General features: G+C 41.3%; 1 protein-coding gene across 1 annotated transcript in view; it reads left to right on the top strand.

Annotated features, from left to right (window-relative positions):
* Positions 1-12219, top strand: part of LOC120823753 (ephrin type-B receptor 1) — a 53838-nt gene that overhangs the window by 20504 nt on the left and 21115 nt on the right. Inside the window, exons 3-7 of the mRNA XM_040184019.2 lie at positions 218-508; positions 1191-1409; positions 1493-1673; positions 8417-8572; positions 10227-10489. Of these exons, the coding sequence (XP_040039953.2) occupies positions 218-508; positions 1191-1409; positions 1493-1673; positions 8417-8572; positions 10227-10489 (1110 nt within the window). The remainder of the gene's footprint in view (positions 1-217; positions 509-1190; positions 1410-1492; positions 1674-8416; positions 8573-10226; positions 10490-12219) is intronic.

The raw sequence follows: 12219 nt of genomic DNA on the forward strand, positions 1-12219 counted from the left end.
TGAAATTGAACAGGTTATTTATTTACTAGCAAGTTAGGTAATAGTGTGTGTGTGTGTGTGTGCCACTCAAATTGTGATGAATGGTTGTCGCTCTTCAGGAAGAGAGACAGAGAGCTTTGTGTCGGGTGTTGCTAGACCCATTAATCATTTTGCCCCCCACCTCCTCCTCTCTCCCTCATCCACACCTCCTGCACCCGTCCTCACACACTCTCCCCAGTGGGAGGAGGTGAGCGGCTATGACGAGAACCTCAACACCATCAGGACGTACCAGGTGTGCAACGTGTTTGAGCCCAGCCAGAACAATTGGCTCCTCACAACCTACGTCGACCGGCGGGCGGCGCAGCGCATCTACGTGGAGATCCGCTTCACCGTACGCGACTGCGCCTCAATCCCCAGCGTCCTGGGCTCCTGCAAAGAGACGTTCAACCTGTACTACCTGGAGACCGAAAGGACCCTGTCTGAGGGCATTAAGGGGGTGGAGTACTGGGCCAATGCCCCTTTTCTGAAGGTATTGAGTCCATAAATGAGCATTTTAAAGTATGAATTTGGTGATTTCTTTAATCAGTTCACCCTGATTCAGTACATGGGTTTGGAGAACCTGTTAGATTATTGGAAAAATTCTTTAATCCAGGATTTTGTATTTCTTTGCTGTTTTTTTTTTGGAGGGGGGGGGGGGGTAACATTCTTTTCAAAGGAGAGGGGCGATATGCAGCCAAAAGAAAACCCTGCAGAGATCAAAACGTCGATCAACAGTCCAGAAGCAGATCACAACAAATGCAAATGTTATTAAAGACATCCTTCCTGAAGTGGTTAGAATGGAACACTTACTGATTGGATGTGTTTTTTTTCCCTCTTCAGATAAGGTCATTTACATAGCCTCATGTTTGCGGCTTTTTAATTAACCAAATCCTTGGTTTCCGTGTAGTTTCACAGTACGTGTTGGATCCGAGTGTTGGGCGTCTTCTAGCAGCCTCCTATTGTTGAGGTTCATTGGGGAAATATCCAATTATGACGAATCTAATGACTTGATAAAGTATGTGGTTATGAGGGCGGAATTATGCAGAAGATCCAAACATTACAGAGTGAATCTAAATTAGAAACCAAGAAACAGGCCCAGAAGAATCTAACATAATTTCTCTGGTTTTCTTTGCCATTCCCGTCCTTCTGCTGTCGGTCTCGTTCACTACAAGGTGGACACCATCGCAGCAGATGAGAGTTTCTCCCAGGTTGATTTCGGGGGAAGGCTGATGAAGGTGAACACAGAAGTTCGTAGCTTCGGACCATTGTCCAAAGGCAAAGGCTTCCACCTGGCCTTCCAGGATCTGGGCGCTTGCATGTCCCTGCTGGCTGTCAGAGTATTCTACAAGAAATGCCCCAGCGTGGTGCAAAACTTTGCCCTTTTCCCAGAGGTACGGACCAGATCTAAAATGAAAACTGCGGCGCTCTTTCCAAATCGCACTTTGGTATGTATTATCATTCTGATTCTGTGCAGACGTTGACCGGAGCGGAGTCCACCTCATTAGTCATCGCTAGAGGAAGCTGTATCGCCAACGCTGAGGAGGTAGACGTGCCCATCAAGCTCTACTGTAACGGAGACGGAGAGTGGATGGTGCCCATCGGCAGCTGCAGCTGCAAGGCGGGTTATGAACCCGACAATGGCAACGTGTGTCGAGGTATGTCTTTTCTGTGCCATCCAAAATTGTGTTTGTAAAAAAAAAATGAGACGGCATGTTCGCTGTGTTAATTATCTTGATTTCTGATGACCTTGCAACTTCAAAAACTGTTGCATTGTGTGCACACACATTTCATTTTGTTTTGAGCCAGTAAGCCTGTTATGACAGGAAATCAATGTCCAGCAAACAAGCAAACATGCAGCATTGTCTCACCAAGCACACAACCAACAGCAAGCATGCCATGAGCAAACAAACTGTTTAAACCTTCTCTTTATAGAACAAATATCTTACTGAAATTATCTTTTGAACTAAATGTTTGCATAACCATTACAACCATTACAAAAAATGCCATATTTAAATGCTGGCCTGCTTCACTAAACAAGGTGGCTTATAACGCAGAGTCAATTAAGTTTGTTTTTTGGAGTGTAATTGTGTTACTTTTGTTGGTCCTTGTTTGCAGTTTCAGATGTATGTTTTCTCCAGGGCTCGATGTTCCATATATCAATATTAGTAGAAGCAGATTTGGGTGAACATAAATAGCACAGAAACCGCTCCTCTACCTCATTCACCTCCTTTTTATATCTGGCCTCCTTCCCCATTTCCTCTTTGAAGTTGTACCCATCGTTTCTTATTCTGCCTGGTGAGTCTCATCCATTTTGTGTGTGTGAATATGTGCGTGGGGGTTGAGCATGTGTGTGTGTGTGTGTGATGTATGTACATATGGTGAGATGATAAGTGAGGCCGCTTCATCCCATGTTAATTAGTTTGGTGTGTTCCCCCCAGATTAGTCTTCTGAAAATTAGTCCTGAACTGCCAGAGAGTGTCGACAAGATAGAGGGGCTTTTGGACGGAGGGAAGAAGTGAGTAAAGGAAGGAAGGAAGGAAGGAAGGAAGGAAGGAAGATAAAGCAGAATCCTCTGGAGGGTTGGACTGGCAAGAAAATAAAATAAAAAGGACAAACCAAGGACAGAAAGGTAAAGACAGTGAGAGTTAAAAGACATAGAGAACACAGAAGGGACTGAGGAGTAGCATTCCAGAGAAATGCATTATTCTATTATTGCCTTTGTTGAAATGAGCTTTTCTTCATATACCGTTTGCATCTTAAACAATAAGCCAGAAAAGGTAGTGCTGTTGCTGCTGCAGAAAGACATAAAGCTAAATGTTGACTGTAATGTTTAGTCCCTCTCTTAAAAGATTTGTTTGTAATTGTAGCCCTTGGAAAAACAAAATCGAAAGAAGATACAGCAACATATTTTACTGAAGTGATTAGTTTTTATATATTTTGAATATATATGGTTACAACAGTATAAATGAGTTGCATTTTAGCTTGAAATCTCATAGCAAATTCACAACCTGAAACATAATAATCGTATAAGTAGAAAACAGGATATTAAATAAATCAATTAGAATAAAATTGTAGACATCACCGAGTGGTACGATGTCTTTTATGACAGCATGTCTGTTCTTTGGACTGTAGTATTTGTTAGTTGTCAAGCAATGTAACCTATAGACACTACGTGTATAAAGGTTCCTCATTTTGTGGCATAAAATGTTCGACTGTGACCAGTGTTGATGTTGTGTGTTTGGCACAGCCCTACTACACCGTTTCCACCCACACCTGCTTCGTGTTTTACGTAAAGCTTTGGTGCTTAAACAGGGACTTGAGATGCCGTGGGACAGACCCTGTCCCGTCTGTCTGCACCAGGCTGGCATCTTCTGGGTTTGCTCCCTGACAATCAGCTGATAACAACTTGGCAGGAAGCTGGACCGACTATTGGAACAGATGGTTGTCTTTCTGTGTGTGTGTGTGTGTCAGGCCACAGAGATAGTGTTTTTTTAGCACCCAACCAGCATATTGTGTAAACCATCCGTCAACACGGCTTTAAGGGTCGTTTCACCACACACACATATATGAAAGTATTATGTAATTGATTATTGAGTCCGTATGCCAACTTTAGACAATTGTCATCCACCTGGTCGCTGTGTGACTCCACACAGCTGGCTAAATGCGTCGAGGAAAACCAAGGCAATCATATTTTCCTCTCTCTTTGTACCCTTTTCAACTCGCCCTTTCTTTCTTTTTAGAGAATTATGTGTGTTTTCGATGTTTTCTTTATTTCAGTCCATTATATCCTCACCAAATATGTTAGATAGAATGTATCTACTACCTTCTTTTCTAACGGGGTTCATAGCTTTTTCCATTAACCAGTATTCCGTATGAAACATCGTAATAACAAATGAACAAAAGGTTACTCTGCAAAGAGTTTTAAACACCAGCACACCATTGTGTGTGCACGTAAAGGCAGACACACCAGGAGGTTTGTTTTTTTCTGGTTAATTTGCATGTCAATGCATTTCTTTGAACTGTTTTTCATTAGTACTTTCAAAAAGTATTTGGCTATTGTCCTAAAAAAAAACATAATTTTTTTCAGAGCTTTTCATCGAGAACAAAGGCATCGACCAATCACGCTGTAGCAATATTCCTAAGGTGCACTGTAGTGTACAACAGCATGGAGGAAGATTACAACTAAATGATATTTTGACAAAGTCTCTCTGTTGTCTTGTCAACATTTTTCATTCTATAAAAATGAGAGGCAAATATAGTGTTAGTAGTTGCTGGACACAAAGGGAGGGGGATAACCATAGGCGCCAGAGTCATCTAACGGAGAGAAAGGAAGCAAGACCTGTTGCCATGGTGACACACCCCATGCGTAATGAGTGAGTTTGTTGAATAAATGACCTCGACAAGCCAGATGTCTATCTGCCTATTGAAGACACAGAACCCGCAAAAGAAAGGCACAGGCCATCGACACTCCTAAAGAGACAACTTCAAAGAAAGGTGTGAATACAAAGAGGCTAAAGGAAAGGGAGAGTGACACAGACCGAGGAAAGGCGGAAAGAGGGAAAGTGTGTCTGACAAATAGGGAGATTGAGGGAAACATTGATAACACTGTAGCTGAAAATGAGATCAAATAATTGCTTGAATTTAAATAATGCACACACTTTGCAAAAGATTTTGAGACGGTCTGTCTTTTGCAGCTATTTACTTTAAAATATATATATATATTTCTTCTGCATTTATTACAGACAGTTGAGAGATGACAGATAGTTCCCTCCTCCACCTTGGCTTGACTGCCACACCCTCCTCCAGCCACTGAACATTTGCACCAGAATGTTTTTTTCTACCACTTTTTACTGTATTAATCGTACTTATACCTACAATACCTCTTAAATATAATATTACTAATACCTCTTTCACTTCATCTCACTTACCACCACTAATACTTACACCTGCACTTTACATATGCTTATCATACCTACACTTCTTACCTCAATTGCTGCTATTCTTGTCCCAATTACTGTTCATATTGCATATCCATTTCTTACTATTCATATTGCATATCTATTTCTTACTGTACATATCTGTTTATTCACTTATTACACTTTACATATGCACATACTCTGCACTTTTTGCTATTTTGCACTTCTGGTTGGATGCTAAACTGCATTTCGTTGCCTCAGTACTTAAAGAGAATAAAGTTGAATCTGAATCTGAAAGGAAAGCTCTGCAGCGGCCACAAGCTGTAAGCACAACGTTGACTTATTAACTCCTCATAAAGTTGTTAAGGTGAATGTGTTAGCGAATACTTGATTTTACCAGGCAATATTATTATTAAGCTAAAGTCTTGTCACACAAGTTTCATTAACTGTGAAACAGTTTTTTGGTCAAACCCCCCGAGGGAAATATCTCACTTCTCACTTTAGCTTGTAAATTATGTTCACCGGCTAGTCTCTAACTGGGTGTCTCTGCTGTTTGGTGCTATGGTGCTGCACAGAACCTTTTGGTGGTCTTTAGATGAAACGGCTGCCTGATGCGGCAGAAGATGTGTGAGCGGCGAGAGCAGCGATGGTTATCCAGTCTCAGCTAATCAATTAGCTAAGTGATACGCATTAGCCTGTTCTTATGATCAAACTCTCTATGGCTTCTACATTGATGCCTGCAGTGAACGTGGATGTCCAGCTGTTTGCAGAACAGTCAAAACTTGGGCCTTTCTGCACATTTTAGGGTTTTGCATGTTTGCTGTGTGTGTGTGTGTGTGTGTGTGTGTGTGTGTGTGTGTGTGTGTGTGTGTGTGTGTGTGTGTGTGTGTGTGTGTTAGAACGTACAACTCCACCACTCGTGCAAAGACGCAGATATAGAGAGACGAGGTTTGCGGCCCTTCCTTTTTTTTTCACTGGGATTTTACTCTTTAACTTCTAGCAACCGACAGCCCAACCATTACCTCCGGACCGGATTGATACTCTACCTTTTGTAGACTCCAGGACAGTAAAACAACAATCAAAGACAGGCGACAGAGTCAGGGTAAAAGGTGTCTTTCTAGTTTTTATTCTTACACAAAAAGATGGCTTCCAACAGGAGGGAGGGAGATGGTGGAAGATGGGACCTACAGGTTGTGCCAAACAAATGAAATGAATATAACAAAACGAGGCCTAGCTCACCACTGGCTCTTCATCCAAAGCAAGTCAAACAAAATACCTTACCTCCTTCTCTAAAAAAGGACTAAAGGAAAACGTTACACAGGAGGCAACAACCACTACACCTAGTGTGTCTATACAAAGGTATACCTACGTGCAAGAATGTACAGGGTACCCCAACTTACTAAGGTCCTCAACCTCCACCTTACCAAACTCCAGTTTTGCTAGCAGCCAGCTAAAGCTCATGTACAGGAAGACTGGCCACCAGCCCGCAGCACAGAACACACCCACTTCACTTCTCAGGAGTCTTCCTTTATGGACTGCCACCGGAACTGCTGATTGCTTTCCACCTGTGTTTGGAGTTGGCCAATCAGCATAATCACTGGGGGAGAGAAACCAATGAGCAGGAGGGAGAACGACAAGAACACATGCAGACCGTCCCCGTCTGGCATGTAACGTCAAGGTATTTACTAGAACTGTTTCTGGGGCTTCCCCAGGCCAGAGGTAACCAAAGCAGTCAAATTTGTGCAAGAAAAATCAGGCAGGGAGTTTTTTTTTTATGCTCTGTGGTTCCTGCACAATGTAATATGCAGTAAAAGAATGGGGGCAGAGCAGCTTCTTCCATTGTTGTTAGAAGCAACAGAAAGCATCAGCAAGAGCAAGAAATAGCAGTGTTGTATTTCAGGAACGTGAACACAAAAGAGAAGTGCAGAAGATGTACAATTATTGAGAGGGAAGAATAAAAACAGCACTGGATTTCTTTCCCGTTATTATCCTCTGCTGGATTTCTTTTTCTTTTCTCTTGGAGTTGGTCTTTGTTTCTGTCTTTTATATTTTCCTGAGCAAAATCTGCCTGGCCGTTAAATCCTTTAATGTTTGCTTAAGTGACACTCTGAGGCTCTCGACTCGCTGGTACTTTGTCTCATTTACCTCCTCCCCTCAATTCAAGTTATCGTTTAGGCTCCAGTTTGTTACGGACACCGTGCAGCAATCCCCCTCCGTCTGCCAACATAAATCTGTGTTACATTTGCATTTTGGTCTTAAAGCATCTGAAACCTCAGAGATAAAGTTAACATTCATTACAGCGGGAGAAAGTCTTAAAGATTAATCAAACCTGGAAATAGGTCACATTAAAAAAACTAATTTGTTTTTTTCCATCAGCCTTTTCAGTCTAATTTCTCATGTCCTGGTGTCCCGGGATGCAAAGTACATCTCAGGTACATTGAAGTTAAGATGTTTGACTATGTCATGATGATGGATCAGGGAAATTCGTTCTGCTTTTGCTTCAAATTATTTAATGTTTCATTTACCTTCGCTACTATCAAAATGCCTCGGACAATAAACGTCAAATCAAGTAATGTAGGCTGCAAAGTGAGCATGAACTCTTCTATCCCTGAAGAGATAAACAGTTGCTGTTCTTGGGTTTTACTTTCATTCTTGAACTTGGATGGTTTGATATATTGATTGTAGCTGCTCCGGACGTATTACCAACTAACCATACGGTCATTCCTTTGATCAAAGAGATTAAGCAACACAGATGGAAGCCACAATTTTGATAATGACATTATATTCAGGCAAAGGTTTAGCGAAGACAAATGCACGCCAAAAAGTTGAAACAAAATGCTACTTTCTGCGCACTAGCTAGAAAAAGGGATACCGCTAGTTCTAGGTACGTTAAGGCATTATTATCGCTTTACTGGATTAACTAATCAATGCTTATTTTAATGAGCATCAACGCAGTTATTTTAAATTCATATTATTTTACACTTTGCGTGCCATTCGCATTTAGTAAACTGAAAAGGAAAGCCTGCAAAACAACCTACTTAACACTGTGGAGGAGACACGGGCATCACTTTGCCTGGGCTTCCAGTTGAGTTGAGTTCAGTCACTGTTAAGTCCATGGAAGTCCATGATGGTGTATAAACGTATGCTGTATGCATCTGTGTACATATACATTTTTAAGCAAAACGAAGAAATGAAACAATACTTGAAGATAATCAATGTGACACTGCGAAAAACCACTTGTTTTTTGTTTGTCTCGTTGAGATAATATGCCGCTATTCCCAGAACATCCCCCTCTGTTCTCCGTCAACATTGTACTACCAGTACGAACCCCACTGCTGCAAGTCTTTTCTAAAACAAATTTTGCCAAATGTCTTAAGACAAATAAAAGCTGCACAAACATTTGTATTTGTTGCGTTTCATCTGTGTCGATGTTTATTTTGTATTTTAATGTTTCACCTCCCTCTCTCTCTGTGTCTCTTCAGCTTGTCCTCAGGGCACCTTCAAGTCATTCCAGGGGGTCGGCCTCTGTCAGCAATGTCCGCTCAACAGTCGCTCTACCATCGAGGCTGCCACAGTCTGCGGGTGTCGTAGCGGCTTTTACCGCGGAGACATGGACAAACCGGAGGACGTGTGCACCAGTGAGTCTGTCTCTCTGTTGAACAAACAAAAAGCAAGAAAATCTTTTCAATAGCTAAGTGTGGTTATGCCTCAGGCAGGTTTTGGTAGGTTGATTTTTTTTTTTTGGACTGAAGTTACCAATAGCTGACAAATGACAGCATATTGGTGTGTGACATCGCCAGCACTCTACTTTGATTTATTATTCCAACGCTAATTTAATGCACCTCATTCAGAGCCGGTGTGCCGCGATGTTCGCGTCCTTGTTTGGGGATTTGGGAAGCAGTAAGTAGTAACGCTGCCGCAGTCCTCAGGCTTCCCATTGAAGGGAATGTGTGTTTAGTGCGTCAAAGAGGCTACGCAAGACGAGACACCGAGGTTTGAAAAATGCTGCCTCCCTGTTCCACGGAGAGATGGTGCAAGTAGGTTGAGACATGAATCATTTTGTCTCTGTAGCTAGTCTCAAATTGGGAAACTGTGTGAATGTCTGGGTGTGAAGGCGCCCTGACGACCTGAATAAGACTTCATATTTTTCAAGGCTATAAAAAAAGCTCTTGTTCATTCATGGGCGGATCATTATGTATCCGTTTTTCATTTCAACATTCTGCCAGGAGATTATGTACAAGGTATCCCGAAAACATGTTGTAATTATGACTGTGAATACCGAGTGTTGGAGTTTATCAATACTGTCTGCACTGATCATGTATTGCAGTATACTAAAGAAGGAACATTAAATGGATTTTGTTGTTTAACAATTTGTTTATTTTATTGAGTCACACTTTTCTTTCGAAGATAAGCACTAGAGAAGATAAGGGAAACTTTCATCATAAGGGAGCTTGAATTTTTTTTTGGTAAGAAATGAAAAAATGTAATCTGATCACGGAGATGGCCGAGTGTGCAAATAGCTGCCTGATCCAAAATCGTTCTCCGAATTTAGATTATTGACTGACTATGTTACAACATGGGTACAGAGGAGACAAGTGTGTGCATCTCTGAGTGTGTTGCAAAATATCCATATATATTCTGTATTCACTCACATCAAAAAGAAAGATTTAGGGAACGTCTGTGTCGATTGTGAATATGATTACAATGAATTACAATGTTTAATTTCTTGTTCCAACGTATCTTTTGGATGCGTATGTGTGTATCTTGAGCCTACCTGCTGAATTCTTGCAGCACCGACTGTCAGTAAAGTAAAAGATTGCTTGACTTGGTTGATTTGAAAAAGTAGCTCGCGAGCTGAAAAAGTGTGGGCACCCCTTGGCCTCGATGTGTAGCACTGTCGGCAGTAAAATGCAGAATATAATCCTGTCGAATTGGATTTAAAGGTCCCACAAATACACAACATTGATTAGGCCATGGCGACGTAGAAAGAAATCACCATGCCGTATATATAGTTTTGATATATCTTGGACGGTCATGTAGGATTAACCATCGCTGCTTTAACAAAGTATTTACAAAATTATTTTTTTGTTGGGTGTGCATCAGCTCGATTAGCCGTAATGTATCTTGTGATAGTTAAACATAGTATCCATATGTAAGCCATTAGTGGGGACTTCTTAATGGAAAAAATAATTATTTTCTTTCGAGTTTATTGTAATGAGGTTTGGTTGCATCCAGGTGTGGAGCAGTGATAAAGCTGACAGATTCTGACTGTTGTCAATCATCTTTCTCCAGGTGTCCCATCAGCTCCTCGCAACGTGGTCTCAGTTGTCAACCAGACGTCGGTGCAGCTGGAGTGGCACCCACCACGGGATATCGGGTACCGTGACGACCTGTCGTACAACGTCGTGTGCCGCCGGTGCCACAGCAGCGAGCGCCGGGCGTGTCAGCCGTGTGACGACGGCGTGGCATTCGTGTCCGGCAAGCAAGGGCTAAAGGACACCAAGGTGGAGATCAGCAAGTTGCGAGCCCACACATCGTACACCTTCGAAATACAGGTTTGTCCGTCCCGTGAGACCAGCTCCTTCCTCAGGCTGCATTTATTCCACTTGCATGCTGTTCAGGCTACATACAGTAGCTGCTTGCTGGCATGGAGGCTTTTTATGTACAGCTTTGAGTTATAATACGTACTTTCAACCATCAAGGCCACTCTAATGCAATATAAAGCCAGTGCACCGGTGGACCTTTAATCTTCAGTTATTGGCGGCCGTTTCAAGGCTGGATGTCCAAATCAAGGTCATATGTTACCCCGCATGTTTCTTTACTTCCCCCATTCAGTACTGGATTGTGAAATCTCTCATATCCTTCAAATCTAAATGTGGCCAAACATTTTTAAAGTTTAATGGACCGATTTTATATAAACAATTATTTTTGAAGGTAATAGATCAGCTGATCTATGATCACCTATATACCGTTGTGGAACAAGTGGATTAATAATGATGATGTATGGATGAAGGACTTAAAACATCCAGATAGTGAGTATAGCTTGTCATTGAATGTTCAAAATAAAAGCAGACGCTATTAAAGACACATTTGAATACCAAAGGAGATATCCATCCAAAATGTAATTACCCATCAGTTGAAAGCACTGACAACAGACAAAAGCAATGGTGGCATCAACCACTGTACCAACCACTGAAGACTTTGACCTGCCAAATTAGTTACAGTTGGTTATCTGTTCTGTGTTTCTATCCTGGAAATAGTGAGTAGTGGAAGACGTTTTCATATTGGCAAATGTGATATTTGAGAATCCTCAGAATCTCAGGAAAAGGAAAAGCAGAAAATGAAATGTGAATGGAGAAAGAAACAAAATGGAATCGGAGCTCGGATTAAGCCTAACTAATTATCATGTCATTGTTCAAGGATTTGCCCGGACCGAAAACACTGTTTTGGCCATCAAAATGATTAAGTAAGCTCATGACAAACCATATGAGGCGGCTAATTAGGTGCTCTTTAAAATGCACTTGGAACCTGTTAATTGTGTCTTTGTGTTGGCAGGATGAGACACACAATGACACGTTACAGTTTCGAGACTTAAACACTGAAATTGAAACCACCTAATTGTTGCTGTTAAATGTCGTTTTTGTTAAATCCCTCCCCTTAACATTGATTGTGTAATCCTAGCTCAGCAGTATCAGTGTGTTCTGTTCTTTAACAATACAGGAACCATAACCAAGTATTTGTGTTTAAACTAAATATTGAAATATCAATAATAACACATAAGAAAGTATTTCCTTATCATACTTATAATTGTAGATTGAACTAGCTTTAAAGTGAAAATGAAAAATGGTGTTTATTTATTTCCGTGTCATGTATCATCAACTGATGAAGTGTCTCATTTTGTATGGGACACGTAGCTTAACCCTTTAACCTTTTAACCGTTCAGCAGAATTCCATAATATGTCCTTATTTAATATCCATTAACAGTACCACGCTATTGTTTGGACAGCCCATTATTTTCAAACGAAACAAAAAAGATCCAACTGGACCAAATTCCTGTTTTACCAAAAAGAAGGCAACAAAAGCAAAATTGATGCAGTTAAACAATCTCATTCTTCCTCAAAATGACCATGTACTGTTTGTTAGCGATGAGTCTCCTGAACAATGTCCTTTCAATTTCAGGATGACAGGCTGTCTCACGAATGGACTTTGGGTCAAATTGGACATTTTTCAGGCTGTTGGGGTCCTGGAATGAAAGGCCGTCGCAACAATCGAGTTCCCCCAGCTC

The sequence above is a fragment of the Gasterosteus aculeatus genome, chromosome 8 (assembly GCF_964276395.1).
Source record: "Gasterosteus aculeatus chromosome 8, fGasAcu3.hap1.1, whole genome shotgun sequence".
In the NCBI taxonomy this organism is placed as follows: domain Eukaryota; kingdom Metazoa; phylum Chordata; class Actinopteri; order Perciformes; family Gasterosteidae; genus Gasterosteus; species Gasterosteus aculeatus.